Source organism: Rattus norvegicus, chromosome X (genome assembly GCF_036323735.1).
Source record: "Rattus norvegicus strain BN/NHsdMcwi chromosome X, GRCr8, whole genome shotgun sequence".
Classification (NCBI taxonomy): Eukaryota; Metazoa; Chordata; class Mammalia; order Rodentia; family Muridae; genus Rattus; species Rattus norvegicus.
In genome coordinates this window covers 38,553,087-38,577,366 of record NC_086039.1, presented here as the reverse complement: position 1 = coordinate 38,577,366, position 24,280 = coordinate 38,553,087, and the positions used below count along the sequence as shown (strand labels likewise).

Sequence of the window (24,280 nt, the reverse complement as noted above, 5' to 3'; positions counted from 1 at the left end):
TTTAGCAGGTGTATTCTTACTTTTAGGCAATGGTTATATTTTAGGGAGTGTCCCATCTGTGGCTTACTACATAACATCCCTGAATGTTAGTAGCTTCACATTGTAGCCATTTGTATGTTGTGATTCCATGGGGTTTTAAGGCACTTCCTTTTCTAGGTCTCACTCCTAAACTTCTTGTGTCAGCTTGGAGGTTTGGTAGGGCTAGAAAATCTACTATAGCCCCATTCATATCTGACAGCTGATATTGAAAGTAAAGGTGGGAATTACAGGGCCTGTTGGGGCTTATGTTCAGGAACTCACTTCTGCCAAATTTGGTTAAAATAAGTCCTGTGGCTTACCAAAATCAAAAGGGCAGAGAAATATGGCATATACACAATTTCTATGTACACAAACTTTGCTGAATTCCCAGCTCCTCCCATACCTTAGGCCCTTAGATAGAGAGCTCCAGCTCAACTACTGTCTTAGACTATGATCCCATAGCATCCTCTCTTTGCCTACCTGTTCTCCTTAAAGTCAGGTTGATGTTGAGTTCATTGCAAATTTCTTGCCTCAGCCTCTCAAGTGCTGGGAATAGAGGCATGAACCTTTACTTGTTTAGCTTTGGTATAACTTTTCATTGTGACAGAAACATGGGAAAATCCAGTAAGGTATGAAATTTTAAGTCTTAGACCATTGAAAGGGTTAGAGAAAGGTTGGAGTTTTGTTGAGTATCAGTGACTTCTTGGTATCCTTTGGTCTGTGTGGTGGAACCTGTGTTATCCTCCAAAGTTCATAAAATCACATTTTTACCAACTAAATAACTTTTCCCTTTAATACCTAGTGGGTCACTAAATTCTCCTGTCATATAAATAAAAAGAAAATCACTCCTGGTTTGCAAATCCTTGGTATCAACTGTGTTCGTGTTACCACTGCATTGAATGGATTACTTTTCCTTATCATAGAAGTCATACTGCTAATAAATAAACATTTTATGTTGAGTAAAGAATATAGCAGAGAGTTCAAATGAAACTGTATAAATGACACTCCTTGTTCTTTATCTCATTCCCTATCCTAAAGTGGCAATTCCCTACACTTCCTTCCTCTGGACATTTGCACTGATAGCCATTGAGGGTCTGGGATTCAGACATTGTCTTCATACATAAAGATGTGATTCAGTGTTGTGAATAAAAGCAAGCACATAAATGACTAGTAGAGGAAAAACTCATGATTGACACAGTTTCTATAAGATAGAAATGCCCAGTATAACAGTATAAATTGAGCGTTTAACTTAAAATGAGATTTAAATATCAAACTATGGTCATTTGGGAGGATTTTAATGATTTTCATTTTCGTTTGTATGCTTTCATATGATTCCCCTTTTATGTAGTCAGTATATGCTTTGTGTGATCAAAATATAAGGATGAAAATTAAAAGGTTGGTGTAAGTTACTGTGTTGCTTTTATATTGTCAAAACATTAAGGCTGTGTTGTGTGTACCTATTTGTCAGAATCATGGGAGGAACTATAACACATTAGAGTAATAATTATTTTTATGAAAATGTAATTTGCATTATTGTCTACACATTTCATTTTAAAATGAGATGATGTAATGAGAATTTGGTGATTTTATAATTATAGGTATCGCAAAGGGTTTGAACTCCAGTCATCCCTTTATTCGGGAATTAACCTTGCAGTTTTGCTGATAGTTTCTGGACAACAGTTTGAAACTTCGATGGAACTAAGGAAAATAGGTAAAGCTGTTTATTATTGCAGACATTTATGCTTTAGTTATACAAATTGAACATTAAAAAAATCTGTTCAATTTGCTGGGTATGGTGACATATATCTTTAATCACAGCTCTCAGAAGTCAGAAGCAGAGGCAGATGAACCTTCCTAAATGACACTGGCCTGTTTTATATAGTTTTACATAGTGATTTCCAGATAGCCAGGCCTACTACATAGCAAGACTTGATAGTGTGTGTGTGGGTGTGCTCTGTGTGTGTGGTGTCTGTGTGTGTGGTGTGGTGTGGTGTGGTGTGTGTGTGTGTGTGTGTGTGTGTGTGTGTGTGTGTGTGTATTTCAAATAACTAATGATGATTTTCAGATACTTTCCAGTAGCATACCTGAGACAGCAGCCAAATAAAATGCCTGGCTGCTTGTCTTTTTCCTAAAGTCTTATATAATATGTTAGACCTAGAAAGTTCTTTCATGATATCAAAATTCAAATTCTTAAGGTGTCCGGCTGAACAGTTTATTGGGAAGAAAAGGGAGCCTGGAGAAAATGAACAATTACTGGGATGTAGGTCAGTTCTTCACCGTCAGCATGCTGGCAAGTGATATTGGGAAGGCTGTACAGGCAGCAGAGAGGTTGTTCAAACTGAAACCCCCAGTCTGGTAAGTCCCATTTGTGCCTAGTAATCTCATGTCTCCAACCTTATCCTGTTCTGAAATGTCTCATTCAAGGAGAAAGTGAAATGTAACAGAGCAACACCTGCCTGACTTCTTCATTTAAGCAGTTAAGATAGACATACCAGCTCTCAGAGTTCATTGTTTTAGGTGCAGGGTAGAAGAGATAGATAACAGCTCACCTGGAATGGATCCTTGCATGCTCTATCTCTGAGACTAGACCATTAGTCCTCTTGACTCTTTTTAGTTTGTCTTCAAGAGCAAAATGCTGTTTGATATTAGTATTTATATGTGTTTGTGATAAAGTTTATATAGTAAAGCTGAAAAACACCACCAAGAAAATGATGTTCCTGAGCCGGAGGCGTGCAGTGATCTACTGGCCATGCTGGGCTCTGTGGTGATATAAAGTATTCTGTTGACCCTCTTCAAGGGTGTTGGCATCCTCCTCAGTTTCTATACTACCTGGCTATTCCACAGTCTATCCCTGTTCCTGGAGAACCACCCTTGGAGAACTATTTTTCTCTAGTTTTAATTAAAAATGTATACCTGGTATGTTACTCATAGAAAAAGCATGGGCAATATCACAGTTCCCCATAGATACATGAAACTCCGTTAGAATTGTGGTTACTTTACTGATTACTATAGTCTCATAAAAATGCTTAGTAGACACATAATGAGTAAATGATAAAGAGATATTATCCTAGATATTGACAGTGCTTATCTCAGACAGATGACCTTATAAAAGTTTTAATTTGTATTCTCTCTTATCGATGTTATCTGAGTTTTCTAAAATACAGGTCTATTTCAGGTTGAATATTCCTTATCTGAAATACTTGGAACTGTAAAGCATTTGAGATTTGGAAGTTTGGAATTTTTTAATATTTATATAGACATTACTACTTGAACATCTCTAACTCAAATCTGAACCGTTTCAAAACCCAAAACTTAAATTTGTGTGTATGGTAATTATACAAAATGGTGGATTTCCCATATTCTGATTGTAACCACCCCCTGTTACCTTCTCCAATCTCTCTTCCTTCCCTCTGGTCTCCTTTCTATTCCAAAATAATACCCATTTTATTTTCATGTGTTTTCTAAAATTAAGAATACATTTCTCCATATTTTCCTCCATGGCCTGGATTACTTTGTTTAACCTGATGACCTTTAGTTCCATCCATTTTCCTCCAAATGATAGTTTCATTCTTCATAGTCAGATAACACTCAGTTGTTCATACAATTTTTTTCATGCTGATGGACACCTAGGCTGATTAAATGATTCTACCACTGGGAACAGTGCTGTAATAAACACAGATATGTAGACTCAACACTCAAAAAGTATAGAGTTTTTAAACATTTCAGATTTCTGATTCTCTGATTAGGACTCACACTTGAATATTTTTTAAAAACTAAATAGCCCTTGTTCACCTGCTGCTTCTTACTTTCCAGTTTAATACACCAACTGGAATCTGGGGGTAGGAATTTCTTCCTCCCATTTCTTCAATCTTTATTCTCTCTAGTCTGAGAAAACTAACATTTGGTTTTCGGGCCATATCAACATTTTGAAAGTTCTTAGACTGAATGAGTACACTAGGTTGGATCTCCAGCCCTCCAAGAATGGCTTCTGTGTATAATATCCTAATATTAAAGTACACTGCTTTGTCTGGACCAAACAGAGTAGACTCCAGAGAAAGGGAACCCCAGGGTTGGATCTAGTGCCCTTATATTAGTACCTGGGTTGACTGATTAACAGTGTTGTGCTTTCCATCAAGAGTGCCCAGTACCCAAAAGCCAGTCTGGTGTTTTGGACTTCCAAATGGTATTAACACTCATTGTTATGACTTGTTACATTGAAAAATACAGAGTAAGCTAGTGATGGCAGAAGATACTTGGAACATGTGTCTAGAGGAGAGTGTGTACGTACTTTCAGTTCTCATCTTCCAGTGGAATACTATGCACAGATGGGAACAATTATTCCATCACCAATATGTGACATCAGGTATAAAGTGCTGACAGCCAGGAAAGTTCAATAAGCCGTGGTGTGCAACTTTTTTATTAGGATGAATTATGTAGGCACAAAATGTTCATGTGGCTGCTCGTAATATAACAGTTTTCAGCTTTTCCAGGGGTCAAACTGATATGGTGCATGGCCCAAGGCTTCCAACATGAGTCATATTGTTGGTGAAGACTGTCTAGCATTGCCCCTGGAAAACAGTCTTAGCAGACAGGATATTCTAGAGCTTAGAGCAATATTAGCATCTAGACAAGGGCCAGAATGTGTCAAGTATGGATGATTAAGGCCTCATAAGTACCCAAACAAGTCAGCTAGAGTTTAAACTGGTCTACTTTCCTAAATAATGTTATACTTTGTCCTCAAAACCCCAATAATACAATGATGCTTTCATATGGAACCATCCCTATTTAGTGCCAGAGAGAAAGTAAGCACCACTACCTGACAACTATATTTTCAAATATTCAATTTGCTTGAAGACAGCAAAGTGTTGGCAGAATCAAGGCTTCCTGACATGAAAGTGTACCTGGCCAGATTATGATTTTTGTAAATAAAAAGCAACAGATTTTAGATAAGCAGTTGCTTGAATTGAGGGAGAGGATAGGGATAGGAAAGAAATACTACTGTAGGATAGCAACATGATGGGGTGGCTCATAGTGGTGGGCATGAACCTTGACTATAGCAATGGCAGAATTTTGACTGTGATACTGTACAATGAATTTGTAAGATGTAATTACTAGAGCATACTGGATCAAGAATATACAGATTTTGGTATATTTCTAAAAGTACCTCAAAACAAAAAGATTACTTAAAAATTTTTAACAGGGGTTTGACATATTGCCATTTTGTAATTGCTTTTTCTGTTTTCTAAAACAGTTGTCCCATGCTTTCCACTACGATTAGATGTCGTACTGATGCTTGGTCTTAGCCAAAAGGCCAAGAAACATTGGACAGTATGTACTAAAATTGGAGTGTTAGTAAAAAGCTTGTCTTTTAGAATTTTGTTGTATTGATTTTGTCTGCTGTTTGCATTTCTTGTGATTAGTTATGTGTCTGCTCAGTGACTTTATAAAGAGCTCGTGACAAATGCAAATTGAAGTGCATAAGGCTTTGAGAAGCTTCTTTTAAAGGGTTTAGAATTGATTTCAGTTTCTTTTGGAATCTAATTTATGAGGTTTGTGTGTTTTTTTTCCAGGTACCTGCGGTCATTAGTTCAGAACTTGCTGTTAATTCAACGCTTCAAGAAACCCATTACAGAACATTCACCCAGGCAGGAACGGCTTAACTTCTGGTTAGATATCATTTTTGAAGCAACAAACGAAGTTACTAATGGACTCAGATTTCCAGTAAGATGTGCTAAATGGGCAGGGGGTTGCTTGTTTGTTTCTTTGCTGGGATCAAATTTAAAAACTGGCACCTGCTAGGCAAATATTCTAACAGTGAACTATACCACTAACCCCAGTCCTTTAAGATAGACAAAAGAAACTAGAGATTCATGCTACATAATTGTTAAAAACTCTAAAAAGGAAGAAAACTGCAGCTTATAATAACAGTCCTCTGTGGAATCAGCAGATGATAAGTTAGACTCTGGGAAAAAGTTGCTCATGTCCTCTCAAATATTGTCTCTCAACTGGATGTAATTTTGTTCCATTCAAGAGACTTTTGGTGGAATTTGTAGACATTTTTGGGTATTAGTACTAAGGGTAAGGAGTTGATGATACAGACAGTCGGTAATATATAAGTACTAGGTAGGCTGCTAAATGTCCCCGAATGCATGGAACAGTACCTCCCCGCCACACAATAATTATCTGGTTCCAAAATAATACGGTGAAAAAATATTGTCTTGAAAAAAGTTGAACATGGAATTTAAAGCTGTCTTTTCCTAAGCCGTGGTTTGCCTCCAGTGCTACTAATTAATATTTAAAACTTTGTTGAAAAAGCAGACTTGCTTTTAGCTCTTCATTTAGTTTTTGTTTCAGTTTTAGGGGCATCTCATAAATTTTTATAAGTGAGATATCTAATTATTATAGACAGTGTATTTCAATAATTGTATTTCATATTTGTGCCATGAGACTTTTGTGAATATGAGTGTTTTTAAAAAAGAATTTCATTAACTACTCAAAAATGCAGTTGTCAGAAATGCTTATAATTTTTTGTTTCTGGGTAGTTCATTTTAAAATCTTGTTTTAATTTCATTTTAACATGTCTCAAGGTGGATAGGTACAAATCAGTAACAAACAGGTCCTCATGTAGGCTCTATATAGGTTTAGCATGCTAAACACGTTGGTTGCTTTGTTTGGAATATTCATATCCTCATCTGCATCCACACCTCCATCTCCACCTCCCTCGATCTCTCTTCTTCACTTTCTTCCTCTTTGCCCTCCGTGTTCTTAACCAATTAACTAGCATTACTGATGAAAACACCAGTTACTTTTCATTTCCTTGCATATGTACTTATTGGTACTTGCTGGCCAACCTTTACTTCCTTATTTATCTCAAGAACTGTAACTTCCTCCTTTCTTCTGTCACCTTTTCAAGCAGGCCTTTCTTGACCTCCCTGTATGATGAAGTCCAACTTCCTTGCTTTTCTGCCTTACTCTTTTTGGAGTGTTAGGTGGCATTAGATTGGATAGCCTTGTGTATTCGATGCTGGGTGCCCTCATTAGAAGAGAGCCTTCGTGCAGACAGGACTGTGTGTCATGCTATAGGCCTGGCTCCTAGAGCCTTGCTTGGCATAGTTGCTTTTCAGTATTTGTTGAGTACAAATTACAAATCCTTTGACTTCCTCACTGGGCGGGGTCAGCTGTGTGATTGCTGTGTTTTGTTTAAAAAAAATGCTCTTATTGTAGGTTCTGGTAATAGAGCCCACCAAAATCTACCAGCCTGCTTATGTTTCTATCAACAATGAAGCTGAAGAAAGAACTGTTTCTTTATGGCATGTCTCACCCACAGAAATGGTAAGGGAAAATTAGGACTAGAGCTTTCTTTCACATAATTTAATCAATGGTTTGATTTTGAAGTAGGACAGCTTATGTGGTAGTATCAGCGATAATAGGCACCCTATGCTGAGCTGGGTCTTCAGGTTGTGGTAACACCAGTATCTTCATCTGTTTATCTAAAGGACTTTAAGTTCTGACATGATACTATACATGTACACACGTACGTGCATGTGTGTGTGCACATAGTCACAACTTGCACATGAAGGTCAGAGGACAACTTCCAAATTTACGTTCTCTCATATTACTATGGGATTTGGGGATCAAATTTAGGTCATAGGTTTGTGAAACAAGTGCTTTTATATTGACGTAACAACTTTTCTTTTGAAACTTGTTTTTAAAGATTTCTAGAGATCATGAACAATTTTTCACAAAGCATACACACAGCCACCTGATTTTTTTTAAAATATCATATTCCTTATTTTTCTTATTGTATGTTATATTTCTCAATCTAGATGTACTTACAGTATTTCACCTTTCTTATTGATACTTGGTAACATTCTTCCATTTCTCATCCTTGCCAATGACTGGCCAGTTTGTATCTTAGAGATGGGCTTGCTTGATTCCAGAGTGTGTGTGTTTAGAACTTTGATAGTTACTATCAAGTTTATACAAGCTTATATTATACTAACAATTATAATTGCTTATTATAAAGATTACAGAATGCTGAGCTGGGTCTTCGGGTTTGTGGTAATACCAGTATCTTTGTCTGTTGATCTAAAGGACTTTATTTTTCCTAAATGCTGTAGTAATGAAGCATAACACATGTGATAAGCACATTAGATAGGTCTATTTGCTGTACGTGTGTTTCCATGGAGTATGGGGAGACTTCTACCATTAGCTGAGCAAAGGAAGATTATTTTCCTCCCTGTTAGCAAAAATGGGAATGATTATGTTATCAGACAAAAATTAGCATTATCTTCACAAATAAAATACAGCATGGTAAAATAAACAGAGACTCAAATTCAGATTAGAAATACCTTGGCAGATTAGTCAAATCTTAAGTGAAGACCATTAACCTTGTCTAATATTTAACTCTGGAGCAATCTTTTTGTTGAAAATACAGTTGGGAATCATTAATGAGGATGAGCTGTCATGATGTGCTTGCATTTTTCCTGTACTGTGTATATTAAATACTTGAGTGCAAACGAGAAAAAAATTATTTATACATATGTACAATATTATGTGCTTGATATTTCTCATTTAAAGAGTTCACATAGTTTATTTCATTTGCCTCCTCTTTCTTTTTCTATAACCTTGCCATCGAAGTACAGGTGGCACCTCCTTAATCTGAAAGTCTGAAATATTTCCTAGTCACAAAGCTTTGGATTTGGGAGCATTGCAGATTTCAGATATGTAGATCCAAGATGCCCAAGTTATTAAAGTGTATGTAAATATTACAGAAACTGAAACATTTCTGGCCCCCAATATCACAGACTGGGGAAAGTCCATCTAAACTATGTACCCAAAAAACATGTACAAATCATAAACACACGATGTGAATTTACAAGGTGAACACAATTCAGAAGGCAGCATAGTGTCACCTTCGTGTCCTCAAGATGGAAATTCCCATTCCAATTCCTGGATTTTTTTACTTTCATTCTACCATGGATACTTTCAGTGTGGTAGAAACTTCAGAGTTCATATCTGTAGTCTTATAATTTCATTGATACAGATGTGAAATACCACACATTTTGACAGATGATTGTAGGAAAAATGCTAATGCTATTAAAGCAGAATGGTTATGATGTCATGGAATTCTACCAATGTGGTCTCCCGTATTTGGATCCTGGGATGGTTGTTAGTTTTTTTTATTGAAATTGCCTTTGGTGCTTGTATCTCACTAATTGTAAATACCTTAACTTCGTTTTAGTAAGAAATAGAAAATAATTATCCACAAAGCAAGTTTTCTTTGACAATAAAATGTTTTGTTAAGTTCTTACACCTGTCAAAGGAAATGTCAGAGAGAGAGAGAAATTTTATTTTTGCACGAGACACGTTGTACATTTGCCTTCATTACAATTTTGAAAATCTGCAGAATGGAAAGGCAAGAGTGAGTTGTCTCCAGTAACATGACATCTTTCTCTACAGTTATATTTTTCTAGGTGGCTTATGTATGGATGATGGAAAGAGAACGCTCTCGTACATGTATACAACTTCATTATTATCAATACAGACAGAGCTTCAATTCCTGTTTTCTTAACTAAGAATTTGAACTCATGGGGTGTATGAAGCAGTAGTGTGCTGGAAAATGCTGAACAACCAGCTCCCTTGGGGTGCAGGGTTACTTACATGATATCTGATTATTACCGTGTTACTTACATGATGTCTGATTATTACCGTGTTATTTACATGATGTCTGATTATTATTGTGGTATATTTAATCTCAAAGACCAAATTTCAAATAACCTCAGGACTAAGTGGATTTCCATAATTAAAATTATTTTCTACAATTATATGTCGGTGGTGCAGTCTTTGGATTTTCTGAAATTGTGTTTCAGATATTCCTTCTAAGCCTTAACTTTATTCAAATTTGAGAGCAAGGAATGGTGGTAGAGAAAGGACAGTTGTTTTGAAATTTGGTATTTGGTGAAACCCAGTAGTTTTCTTGTTATGCTGTTGAAAGAACTCCTCAATTTCAACATTTTAACATGATAAAACATTGTGTATGCCTCATGCCACATCCAGACTTGTAGAAGGCCACATTGCACCTAGCTAGGGAAAAAGAAGGTAGAAAATTACTGTAGAGGTTGGGGGGGGGTCGTTTGTTTTCATAAGAAAGAAATATGCTTTTTCATGGGAAGATTTTTTTATTTACTTTTTTTGAGTTAGGCTCTCATCCTGTAGCCCTGGATAGCCTGAAATTTGCCATGTAGATCAGACCAATCTTGGATTCGTGGCAATCTTTTGCCTTTTTACTGCTAGGATTACAGACATGTGCCCCTATGCTCAGCTTTCATGGAGATTTTGAAGAGCTTTACACACCCCATTGGCCAGCACTTAGTCATACAGCCTCATGTAACTGTAAGGGAGACAGAAATTTGGGTTAACTGTGAGCCTGGGGAGAGACTGAAATGAAGAAAAATGAGGTTTGTCAGTCTTACATCTCCAAATATTTTTATAACTGAGGTAGGCTGTTCCTAAGCCTATTTCAAAGTTTGCCTACTGTGTTGACAGGAGATGAAAGACTACTCAATGTGTGTAGTGTATCTATCCCAAGCTGCATATTTCAAATTTATATTGTTTGCTCTAAACTGTATCAGAGACATGAATTTTCATATCTCAGAAAATGTTTTCTGTGTTCCAAATTTTGCAAAGTATATTGTTCTAACCCCTAATCACTATTGAGAACACACTAGAAGAAATAATTGATGACAGGATTAAATCAGAAGTGATATTTTATTGAGAAAAATCAAGCTCTTGAGTTCTGTCATTTATACTTGCAGAAACAAATCCATGAATGGAATTTTACAGCCTCTTCTATTAAAGGAATCAGGTAAGAACATAAGAGAAAAATGTAACTCTGTCCTAGCACCAATAAAGGAGGTGTTTAAGGTGTTTTGATACTTCCGCTCACTTATAAGATGGGATGTTCTTATTTTAACAGAACAGAATATTTTCTTTATTGTTGCCCCATATGATGTCCACAGTATGCTGTAACTAAGAGCCTCTTGACTTGTAACGCAGTACCTTTTCCAACCCTGTAGAAGAAAGTAGTTACCATACTTTAAAGAGAAAATGTTGACTGAAAAAGGAATATCTTTTTAGAGCCAAGGTTCAAGTGCTCTCCTCCTCCTCTACCACCCCCCACCACCCCAGGGCTGAAGTCAGTACTTGCATCTAGTACTTGAGTAGGCTCCTGAACAGAGCTCCTGAGGCAGGGATACTGTTAATAGGAACAGAGATGATATTTTCCAAAAGCTATGTCACTTGCTATTGGGATCAGGAGTGGGGAGCTTTCATGGATTATCCAAAGCCAGGCTACTATACTTCAGATGCCCTAATCAACTTACTAGGATGTCCAAAGATGGGAGTTTACTGTGAGAGAGATAGAAGTTCTCTCTTTGCTTTGTGGCATTATAAAAATCACCCAGCCTCTGTAGGATTCTGCTTTTTCTGTTTTAATCAAATGAGAGTTTGGCTAAACATAACACTTAACTCAAAAGCCACTGAATAGATCCCTTTACACCCAGAATGATCCTGTCCTGAAAATATCACTGTTTAAATAGGAATGATGGTGCACTTGCATAATGCTCCCTTGAAATCAGGAGAAAAGACTATCTTATGTGGCAATAATATTGTAGAAAAAGGTGTAGACATGGCCTTTTGTTTATATTACTTCATAGAAATGCCTCTAGCTTCCAGTTCAGCCGTCAGTAGGGGTTTACATAGAGCTATGACAAGACCTCAGGACTGGCATAACATGACAGGCAGTCTTCGCATCCTATTGCAGTTAATTTTTTTTGTAGCTTCTTTTCTCAAAACTGGCTCGTGTATAACCTAACTGTAATTTGTTCTCAATCACCCTAAGCTGTTGCTGTTTTAATACATCTTTGTGTCGTCTATAGCATTAAGAATACTTTAAGACACTTTTCATCTATTGGGAGGCTAAGGCAGAAGAATCAGGAGTTGGACTCGCATAGCAAGCTCAGCACCATTACCACATCTCAAAACAAACAGAAAAAAGTCTGGAGCAAAAGAAATGGCCAACAAGGGGCCCAATAAAGTGTGGCTTCATTTGTTTGAAGAGCTAATTGTATAGATGCTAAAGTATCTGGCAGAATGAGGGCTATTACATGTTGACCCAATTGGAGTGAACATTCTAACAGAGAAATCTCTAAGTAGATAAGAGTGTGATGACTTCCATTTTCTGGATGTATTTAAGCAAACTGAATATTGCTTGTTTGAAGCTATGTAAGTCAGATCCAGACATTTGGTAGAAATAGACTGAAAATATTTAAAAGATCTTTCTCAGGTCTACATTCCTTGACCATGAATGCCCTAATACTTTCTAAGTGTCAAAAGTCCTTTGAGACAATAATTATTTCATGAAAACTCTTACCTTTCTGTTTTTGTAAGATTATAAACGCCTAGAAGACAGAGATCATACTTTCTACCCTTTTCTGTTGCTCATATTTTCTTTGCCCTGAATATATAGGAACCTCTTGATACATATTAAAATCAATGGATAAATATATTTGCAGTATAAGTGTTCCTAATTTATATTTCATAGAGTAAGAAAAGTCAAATTGTGGAAGTATTTACTAAAAGATTAATGAAGCATTGAGGCTAGAGAGGTGGTTCAGTGGTCAAGACTACTCACTGCTCTTATAGAAGACCTGACTTCAGATCCCAGCAGCCATGTTTGGTAGATCACAATTACCTGTAACTCCAGCTCCAGAGGATCACACAGCCTCTTCTAGTCTCTGCAGAACCTGCACACACAAGCATATACATACATACATACATACATACATACATACATACATACATACATACACACACACACACATAGGTTTATAAAATTTAAAAATAAAATTATTTTAAAATAATGACTAATAATATCAGGAACGTAGGAAGTGTACAAAAATATAACTTAGATTTATTTCAATTTTCTTTTTTTTTTCCTTTTTTGATTTTTTTTTACACACTCAAGATTTTATTTCCCTCTCAACCCACTTGTCTCCACTAGGGTGGCCCCACCCCACCCACCCCGCCAGACCTCTTAAGTTCCTGAGGTCTCCAGTCTCTTGAGGGTTAGGCACATCTTCTCTGACTGAACCCAGACCCAGGAGTCCTCTGCTGTATATGTGTTGGGGGCATCATCTCAGCTGATGTATGCTACCTTGTTGGTTATCCAGTGTCTGAGAGATCTCAGGGGTCCAGGTTAATTGACACTGCTGGTCCTCCTACAGGGTTTCCTTCCTCCTCCTCCTCATCTTCTTCCAGCTTTTCCATAATTCAACCAGAGAAGTCAGCAGCTTCTGTCCATTGGTTGGGTGCACACATCTGCATCTGACTCTTTCAGCTGCTTGTTGGGTCTTTCAGAGGGCAGTCGTAATAGGTCCCCTCAGTTATGGTGTCAGATCTTAGGGCCTCCCCTTGAGCTGGATCCCACTTTGGGCCTGTCACTGGACTTTCTTTTCCCCAGGTTCTTCTCCATTTCCATCCCTGCAGTTCTTTCAGACAGGAAGAATTATGGGTCAGAGCTTCGGCTGTGGGATAGTAACCCCATCCATCTCAATGCTCTAACTTTCTGCTGGACATGGGCTCTACAAGTTCCCTCTCCCCCACTATAGGGCATTTCATCTAGGGTTCCCCCCCACCCCTGTCTTTTGTTTCCTAAGAGTCTCTTACCTCCCAGGTCTCTGGTATATTCTGGAGGGTCCTCCCAACCTCCTACTTCCCTAGTTCACCTGTTTCCATTCTTTCTGCTTGCCCCTGGGGTGTCAGTCCTTTCCCCCCACCCAATACCAGATCATGTTCCCATCTCCCCTGCCCCATCCCCTTTCCCTCCCCCCTTGTGGTTGCTTTCTTCTCCCTCCCAAGTGGAACTGAGGCATCATCACTTGGGCCCTTCAGCTTGTTGACCTTTTTGAGTTCTATGGATTGTATCTTGGACATTCTGTATTTTATTTTTTACTTTTTGGCTAATATCCACTTACTAGTGAGTAGATACCATGCATGTCCTTTTGGATCTGAGTTACCTCACTCAGGATGATGTTTTCTAGTTCCATCAATTTGCCTGCAAAACTCAGGATGTCCTCATTCTTAATACCTGAGTAGTACTCCATTGTGTAAATGAACCACTTTTCTGCATCCATTCTTCTGTCGTGGGACATCTGGGTTGTTTCCAGCTTCTGGCTATCACAAATAAGGCAGCTATGAACATAGTGGAACATGTGCCCCAGTAGCATAGTGGGGTGTCTTTTGGGTATATTCCCAGGAGTGGTATTTCTCGATCTTTAGGTAGGTCTATTTCCAACTTTCTGAGGAACCTTCAAGTTGATTTCCAGAGTAGTTGTACCAGTTTGTAATCCCACCAACAATGGAGGAGTGTTCCTCTTTCTCCACATCCTCTCCAGCATCTGCTGTCACCTGAGTTTTTGATCTTAGCCTTCTGACTGGTGTGAGGTGAAATCTCAGGGTTGTTTTGATTTGCATTTCCCTGATGACTAAGGATGTTGACCATTTCTTTAGGTGCTTCTCAACCATTTGAGATTCTTCTGTTGTGAATTCTCAGTTTAGTTCTATACCCCATTTTTTGATTGGGTTGTTTGGTTTTCGGGCGGTTAGCTTCTTGAGTTCTTTATATATTTTGGATATTAGCCCTCTATCGGATGTGAGGTTTGTGAAGATATTTTTTCCCAGTCTGGGTTGCTGATTTGTCTTATTAACGTTATCTTTCTCCTTACAGACACTTTCCAGTTTCACGGGGTTGCATTTATCAATTCTTGATCTTAGAGAGTGAGCCATTGGAGTTTAGGAAACATCCCCCTGTGTCAATGAGTTCAAGGCTCTTTCCCACTTTTTATTCTATTATATTGAGTGTCTCTGGTTTTATGTTGAGGTCCTGATCCACTTGGACTTGAGCATTGTGCAAGGTGACAAATATGGATCTATTTTCATTTTTCTACATACAGACAGCCAGTTAGACCAACACCATTTATTGAAGATGCTTTCTTTTTTCCATTGTATACTTTTGACTTCTTTGTCAAAGATCAAGTGTGCGTAAGTGTGTGATTTTATGTCCGGGTCTTCAATTCTATTCCACTGATCTACCTGTCTGCCTCTGTACCAGTACCATGCAGTTGGTCGGTAGTTCAGTCTCTGCCCCAGATGTGCAGTTTGGTCTTCTTGTGGGTTCCTTAATAATTGGAGCATGGGGGCTGTCTCTGACTCTGTTGCCTGCCATTGGAACCCCTTCCCCTACCTGGATGGTCTAGTTGGGCCTTAGTAAGAGAGGAGGTGCTTAGTCTTAGAGAGACTGGATGTCTCAGGGTGGGGTAGTACCCAAGGGGGCTCCCCTTCAGAGAAGGGGAGAAGGGTAATGGGGAGAGTGATTTGTAAGGGTGGGACTGGAAGTAGGCGAGAGAGAGTGACTGAAATTGGGATGTAACGTAAATAAAAAATTTAAATTAAATTGTGAAAAAATAAAATAGGCATCATAATGTGTGCATAGGCATTTTCTTTGTTTTTGTTGTTTTTTTTTTTATAGAAAAGGTCTGTCTGTGTAGCACTGGCAGTCCTGGAACTTGCTCTGTGGACCAGGGCGGCCTCAAATTCAGGGATCTACCTGTGTCTGCTTCCCAGTGCTGGGATTAAAAGTGTGTACCACAATACCTGACTTTCTATAAGCATTCTTTTTTTCCCACATGGAAAGGTTTAATGAGAGAAGAAGAGTAGAAGAGGGGAGAAGTATGGAGGGAAGGGGCTGGGGATATGGGGGGGAAGGATAGGGACAAAGAGGGCATGGGCGAAGAGAAGAGAAGAGTAAGAGTAAGAGCTGTATAAACATTCTTATGTTTTGAAATTTTACAGCCTATCCAAGTTTGATGAACGGTGCTGTTTTCTTTATGTCCATGATAATTCTGATGACTTTCAAATCTACTTTTCCACCGAAGAACAGTGCAATAGGTGAGTTATAGTAAATTTAGGTATGTGCAATGTATTTGTGACAGATGATATTGAAGGATCATTGTTATGAAAAATGTTAACTATCTTTCTTAAAAATTTTAATTCATATAAAATTGTTTTTACATCATTGAGATAGAATTCACATACCTTGCAACCATCTAAAGTATATAAGCTAATAATTTTAATGTAGCTCCAGCTATCACAATATAATTTAAAAATATTTTCATTATCATAAAGAAAACCCAGTAGCCATTAATGTTCACTTACCATTTTCTCTTATCCAGACCCTCTATATCCTCAGCCCTACACAACTACCAACCTATTTTCTATTAATTTGTCTATTTTGGACATTATGTGTATGTGTGTCATTATATGTGGCCTTTCATGCCTGGGCTCTTCTCTCTAGTGTCCAGGTTTTAAGAGTCTTCCATAACATATCATGTATCAATACTCCCTCAGAGAACTAATACTACATTTTATCTTGTCTGTTCATCAGTTGCTGGTCATGTAGGATGCTTGTAGCTTTTGGATTACTATGAATTTTACTTCTGTGTACATCCATATGCAAGTTTTGTGAGTACACCAAGTTTGTAGATTTTTGGGCATCAAAATACTGGATTTTAGGGTAACTCTTCTCCCATTTACATTCCCATTAGCAATATATGAAAGTTCTAACTTCTCCACCTCTCTTTCTTTCATTATCTATTTTTTTAAATAGTTCTAGCTATTATAGTGGGTATTTCTTTGAATTGAATTTCCCTACTGACAGATAGTTCTAGGCATCTTTTCTTGTGTTGATTAGACACTTTTTTGTACCCTCTTTAAATGATTGAGTGTTCAAACTTTGCCCAACTTTTTTAAAAAACGTACTTTTTATTTAGAAAAATGTTGAAAGCTGTAGGAAAGTTTCAAAAAAGTAAGAATTAGCATGAATGCTTTACCCAGAATTCCTCAAGATGCCCTTTTACTACAGTCATTTCATATTGTTTCTATATGCATGTTTGTTTTCTCTAACAGAAGGAGTAAGCCATGGAAATAATGCCTTATTGCCTCTAAATATTTTAGTGTAGTTCTGAAAAACAAGAAATCTTCACTTCTATACCTGTGGTAGCTATATAATTGGGAATTAAGAGGGACATGGGATTATAATGTAGTACAAGATTTTACCTACTTTCTATCCTAATGCCTTTTATAACAAAACAAGGTATTTTATCTTTGATCCCCAATCCAATCTAGGATCATGTGCTGCTTGAGTGGCTATCTCTGTCTCCTCTCATCGAGAAGACTTAAGACTTTCAAAAGGCACAGGTCTTATATGTTGTGTAGTCCTTTAATTTGGGTTTATTTCCTATTTTCTCATAATTATATGTGAGTTATTATTTTGGGTAGGAATAGCACAGAAATGATACTGCATATTGCTTAGTGCCTCATAACAGAGGATGCTCAATATCTTTGTGTTATTTCTGCTGATGAGAAAATGATGTTTGCTCATTTTTAGTTGGGCTATTTGTCTTTTTATTATGGGATGCTTACATATCCTACATACATACCCAGATGTAATTTGCTAAGACTTTCTCCCATTCTGTGAGTTATCAATCACTGATAAGTATCACAACACAAATATTTTTAATTATTAGATTTATCCATTTTCTTGTCATTTGCAATTTTGTTTATATTTATGGTTTGGGGGGCTGGAGATAGCTCATGGCAGCGCACAATCACCTGTGACTCCAGATCCAGGTGATCCAATGCTGTCTTCTGGCCTCCATGATCACTGCGTCACACACATGGAATGTGTACAGATTAGCAGGCATGCACAAAAAAATAAATTTAAATTAAAAATGCTTTACCTAATTTGAAGTACTCTAAGGTTCTTTTTTTTCTTTTCTAAATTTATAATAGGCTTGGCTATTATATTTAGGTCTGTGTTCCATTTTAAGTTCATTTTATTTATTTACTTATGGTTGGGTATGGGGTGCCAAGGTGTTCATGTTGATATGAGATGACAACTAGCTAGACTAGAGTTTCTCCTTTGTGGATTCCAGGGATTGAAATGAGGTCTTCAGGTCTAGCAGCAAGTGACTTTACCTAATAAGTTATGTCGCTATCCCTTTAATTTGTTAAATATACTATAAGATAGGAATATAACTTTGCATTTCATGTGTGATATTTGTCCCAACACCATTTATTGAGAAGAATATTCTTTTGTCCATCAAATAGTATTGGCATTCTTAGAAAATGAATTGGTAGACCGGCCTGTCCCACTTGGGACATGAGCTGCTGAAGTTGAAAAAAAAGAAAAAGAAAATGAATTGGCCCTAAATTTAAGAGTTTATTTCTGGACTTCTATTTATTTGCATATCTATCCATTTGTAAGTAAACATTATTACAGTAGCTTTCAGGAAGTTATAAAATCATGAAATGTACACCTTTCAATTTTGTGCTGGTTTTTCGAGATTATTTTGATTATTGTTAGTACTGGCTTTTTTTTTTTTCATCTTTATTAACTTGGGTATTTCTTTTTTTTTTCATCTTTATTACATTGGGTATTTCTTTTTTTTCATCTTTATTACATTGGGTATTTATTATTTATATTTTGATTGTTATTACCTTTCCAGGTTTCCGGGCCAACATCCCCCTAGCCCCTCCCCCTCCCCTTCTGTATGGGTGTTCCCCTCCCCATTCTCCCCCCATTACCGCCCTCCCCCCAAAAATCACATTCACCGGGGGTTCAGTCTTGGCAGGACCCAGGGCTTCCCCTTCCACTGGTGCTCTTACTAGGATATTCATTGCTACCTATGAGGTCAGAGTCCAGGGTCAGTCCATGTATAGTCTTTAGGTAGTGGCTTAGTCCCTGGAAGCTCTGGTTGCTTTGCATTGTTGTACATATGGGGTCTCGAGCCCCTTCGAGCTCTTCCAGTTCTTTCTCTGATTCCTTCAACGGGGGTCCCGTTCTCAGTTCAGTGGTTTGCTGCTGGCATTCGCCTCTGTATTTGCTGTATTCTGACTGTGTCTCTCAGGAGCAATCTACATCCGGTTCCTGTCGGTCTGCACTTCTTTGCTTCATCCATCTTGTCTAATTGGATGGCTGTATATGTATGGGCCACATGTGGGGCAGGCTCTGAATGGGTGTTCCTTCTGCCTCTGTTTTAAACTTTGCCTCCCTATTCCCTGCCAAGGGTATTCTTGTTCCCCTTTTAAAGAAGGAGTGAACCATTCACATTTTGATCATCTGTCTTGAGTTTCATTTGTTCTGTGCATCTAGGGTAATTTGAGCATTTGGGCTAATATCCACTTATGCATTCATTAATGCATACCATGTGTGTTTTTCTGTGATTGGGTTACCTCACTCAGGATGATATTTTCCAGTTCCAACCATTTGCCTATGAATTTTATAAAGTCATTGTTTTTGATAGCTGAATAATATTCCATTGTGTAGATGTACCACATTTTCTGTATCCATTCCTCTGTTGAAGGGCATCTGGGTTCTTTCCAGCTTCTGGCTATTATAAATAAGGCTGCTATGAACATAGTGGAGCATGTGTCTTTGTTATATGTTGGGGCATCTTTTTGATATATGCCAAAGAGTGGTATAGCTGGGTCTTGAGGTAGTTCAATGTCCAATTTTCTGAGGAACCTCCAGACTGATTTCCAGAATGGTTGTACCAGTCTGCAATCCCAACAACAATGGAGGAGTGTTCCTCTTTCTCCACATCCTCGCCAGCATTTGCTGTCACCTGAGTTTTTTTTTCTTTTTTTTTTTTTTTTTTTTTTTTTTTTTTGGAGCTGGGGACCGAACCCAGGGCCTTGCACTTGCTAGGCAAGCGCTCTTCCACTGAGCTAAATCCCCAACCCCGTCACCTGAGTTATTTATCTTAGCCATTCTCACTGGTGTGAGGTGAAATCTCAGGGTTGTTTTGATATGCATTTCCCTTATGAATAAATATGTTGAACATTTCTTTAGGTGATTCTCAGCCATTCTGTATTCCTCAGCTGTGAATTCTTTGTTTAGCTCTGAACCCAATTTTTTAATAGGGTTATTTGTCTCCCTGCAGTCTAACTTCTTGAGTTCTTTGTATATTTTGGATATAAGGCCTCTATCTGTTGTAGGATTGGTAAAGATCTTTTCCCAATCTGTTGGTTGCTGTTTTGTCCTAACCACAGTGTCCTTTGCCTTACAGAAGCTTTGCAGTTTTATGAGATCCCACTTGTCGATTCTTGATCTTAGAGCATAAGCCATTGGTGTTTTGTTTAGGAAATTTTTTCCAGTGCCCATGTGTTCCAGATGCTTCCCTAGTTTTTCTTCTATTAGTTTGAGTGTGTCTGGTTTGATGTGGAGGTCCTTGATCCACTTGGACTTAAGCTTTGTACAGGGTGATAAGCATGGATCGATCTGCATTCTTCTACATGTTGACCTCCAGTTGAACCAGCACCATTTGCTGAAAAATGCTATCTTTTTTCCATTGGATGGTTTTGGCTCCTTTGTCAAAAATCAAGTGACCATAGGTGTGTGGGTTCATTTCTGGGTCTTCAATTCTGTTCCATTGGTCTATCTGTCTGTCTCTGTACCAATACCATGCAGTTTTTATCACTACGGCTCTGTAATACTGCTTGAGTTCAGGGATAGTCATTCCCCCTGAAGTCCTTTTATTGTTGAGTATAGTTTTAGCTATCCTGGGTTTTCTGTTATTCCAAATGAATTTGCAAATTGTTCTGTCTAACTCTCTGAAGAATTGGATTGGTATTTTGATGGGGATTGCATTGAATCTGTAGATTGCTTTTGGTAAAACTGCCATTTTTACTATATTAATCCTGCCAATCCATGAGCATGGGAGATCTTCCCATCTTCTGAGATCTTCTTCAATTTCTTTCTTCAGAGGCTTGAAGTTCTTATCGTACAGATCTTTCACTTGCTTGGTTAAAGTCACACCGAGGTATTTTATATTATTTTGGGCTGTTATGAAGGATGTTGTTTCCCTAATTACTTTCTCGGTTTGCTGTGTATGGCTTTTACTGTGTTTAGGTATGGGCCTTGAATTCCTATTCTTTCTAGGACTTTTATCATGAAGGCATGTTGAATTTTGTCAAATGCTTTCTCAGCATCTAATGAAATGATCATGTGGTTTTTATCTTTCAGTTTGTTTATATAATGGATTACGTTGATGGTTTTCTGTATATTAAAACATCCCCGCATGCCTGGGATGAAGCCTACTTGATCATGATGGATGATTGTTTTGATGTGCTCTTGGATTCGGTTTGCAAGAATTTTATTGAGTACTTTTGGGTCGATATTCATAAGGGAAATTGGTCTGAAGTTCTCTTTCTTTGTTGGGTCTTTGTGTGGTTTAGGTATAAGAGTAATTGTGGCTTCGTAGAAGGAATTCGGTAGCACTCCAACTGTTTCAATTTTGTGGAATAGTTTGGATAATATTGGTATAAGGTCTTCTATGAAGGTTTGATAGAATTCTGCACTGAACCCATCTGGACCTGGGCTCTTTTTGGTTGGGAGACTTTTAATGACTGCTTCTATTTCGTTAGGAGTTATGGAGTTGTTTAAATGGTTTATCTGTTCCTGATTTAACTTTGGTACCTGGTATCTGTCTAGAAAATTGTCCATTTCCTGCAGATTTTCAAATTTTGTTGAATATAGGCTTATGTAGTAGATCTGATGATATTTTGAATTTCCTCTGATTCTGTAGTTATATCTCCCTTTTCATTTCTTATTTTGTTAATTTCGACACACTCTCTGTGTCATCTGGTTAGTCTAGCTAAGGGTTTATCTATCTTGTTGATTTTCTCAAAGAACCAGCTTTTGGTTCTGTTGATTCTTTGTATAGAGCAGCATCTTACTTATGTTCTTAACCACTGAGCCATCTCCTCATTCAGTCCCTAATCATCCTTTTCAGCCCCTCCCTTTTCTCTGCTATCCTCAGCCTTTAGTAATCACCCCTCTTTTCTGACCTGAAATCAGTCTGTCAAGGAGACATCTACATTCCCAAGTCTATTGCAGCACTTAGTAGTCAAAAATAGAAACAGTCCAAGTGTCCCCAAAGACGTATAGATAAAGAAAATGTGGTACCTAGACAAAATCGAATGTAGTTAACTCTACATTCAATATATCTCTCTATATATTCTATATGTGTGTGTGTGTGTGGAACCCACAAAAGTAAAGTCTGTAGTTTATAGAAGAGAAACTGTTCTTGTTAGTTCTACATATGTGCTGCATTTAAGAGAGGTACTTTGGCATCAGGTAACCGACTAGATACTACATGGAGAGGACTTAGGTAGCACATATGTTTTAGAACTGGATTAGGTAATCACTAAAGTATCATGTCAAGTCAAGAGTGAAATGATTGCTCTACAACTTGTAGAGGTTTAGTTTGTTTGAGTACAATTTAATACAATAGAGTTAAGGTAAACTTAAGGAGCAAGAGTGATGCTGATGTGTAATACCCTGGGACATTTGCTGTTCTAGGTTTTGCTCTTTGGTCAAAGAGATGCTGAACAATGGAGTGGGCAGTACAGTGGAGTTGGAGGGAGAGGCGGATGGAGACACCTTAGAGGTAAGTCACAGAAGACCCAAAACTAGCAAAAACATTCTTTAATAATATCATTGGTGCCTAAAGAAAAGTGTCCCAATTTGCATGTGAAATCCTTTGTCGAGTATTATTAAAGATCCTTTTGAGCTAGACAGATATTGTCAATGAGTCTCAGAGACTAAATTTGAAGTATCTCTATAGAAAAATCATATGATCCTGTCAGAATGTTGAAAAATGGCCATGGATTACATTAAAATTTTCTTTCATATATAACTATGCAAAGTATATTTTTCTATGTTAGTATGTATGAGACTCCAAGAGAAATAACTGACAAGGTGGAAACAGAGTTTTGTGTAAATGGACTTTACTTATATCTCCTTATAGATGGTATATTAAATATACCAGTATTTAAATCACTTTAAAGAAAATGACATTATCATAAGCTTGTTTGGACAGCAGACAATGACTATACCATTTATGTGTGCTTAAATCTTGCAATCATTGAGATTTACCACTAATTCAAGTTCTTCCAGTAATTATAATTTAATGAGATTTTATTGCATATTTCAAAGTTAGACTGAAATTAATTCCTTAAGGTTTTCTTCAAAAAGCTGCTAAAGGGTTCATTTTAGAAATTGAGTCTTGTACAAGAATTATCAGTTCCAGTCAGAGTGTTATTGAAGTGGACTAGATGGCCTTTAAAGGCAACAGATGTGACAAAGAGAAACTGAAATAAACCTGTGGAGCAGGCTTGTTTCTAGTTCTGTCAGACAGTAGAGACCCTTAAGTTATCCTAATTGTATATTAATTGACATGAGCATGCGCATCTTTAGGTACATAACAAGAAACATCCACATCATTCATTTAATGTATAAACTGATGTGGAGTAAATAGAAACAGTAGGGGTGTGCCAAACGCCGGAAATACCCTTCTCTCTCTCTCTCTCTCTCTCTCTCTCTCTCTCTCTCTCTCTCTCTCTCTCTGTGTGTGTGTGTGTGTGTGTGTGTGTGTGTGTGTTTTACATAAGAGTTGCTTAGACTACTGTCACCTTTGTTTTAATCATGAACAAAAATATACTTGAATGCATGCAGTGGCTTACTAATGTTGTCATTTCAACTTACTGTGTATGTACACCCTTTGTGTGAGCACATGTGTGGAGGTCAAAGGATAACTGTAGAATTGATTCTCCTTTCTATGGGTTTGGAGGGTTGGATTTGGGTCACCAGGCTGGCATGGTAAGCACCATTACCCACTGAGTCATCTTACTGGCCTTGTTTTTGCTTTTTAAGACAGGTCTTCCTGTCCAAGCTAACCCAGAGCTCTCATGAACTTCCTGCCTTAGCCTCCCAAGTGCTGGAATTATAGGTGTGTGCTAACCGTACCCACAGGGCTGCAACCGGTTTTAATAGTAAGACAGGTGAAACAGACTAGCAATCGTAATTGTAAAACATATTTGCAGTAAGGGCTAGCCTCTATGAAGGAAAGGGGAGACCTCCCAACATGCTGAATATTCTATATCAAGATAACATTAACTTTACCTTTTAATTCTTTCCTGGGCTGTTGAAAGAGGTTTGTTTCCTGACAAGTTAATAAGAGACCATGCAGGAAGAGACTTATTTGTGGTACTTAACATGCTTAGAAAGTTTTAAATTGCAGTATTAAAATGGTGAAAAATCTCCAAGGTGAGCCAGGTAATTTACAGGTGAGTGGTATTT

At 37.7% G+C, this 24,280-nt stretch overlaps 1 protein-coding gene across 1 annotated transcript in view; it reads left to right on the top strand.

Annotated features, from left to right (window-relative positions):
• The window catches only part of Map3k15 (mitogen-activated protein kinase kinase kinase 15), a 145,604-nt gene that overhangs the window by 90,380 nt on the left and 30,944 nt on the right, over nt 1–24,280 (top strand). The window contains exons 8-14 of the mRNA XM_039100568.2: nt 1,617–1,729; nt 2,214–2,373; nt 5,589–5,739; nt 7,243–7,350; nt 10,836–10,885; nt 15,931–16,026; nt 22,502–22,589. Coding sequence (XP_038956496.1) covers nt 1,617–1,729; nt 2,214–2,373; nt 5,589–5,739; nt 7,243–7,350; nt 10,836–10,885; nt 15,931–16,026; nt 22,502–22,589 — 766 coding nt within the window. The remainder of the gene's footprint in view (nt 1–1,616; nt 1,730–2,213; nt 2,374–5,588; nt 5,740–7,242; nt 7,351–10,835; nt 10,886–15,930; nt 16,027–22,501; nt 22,590–24,280) is intronic.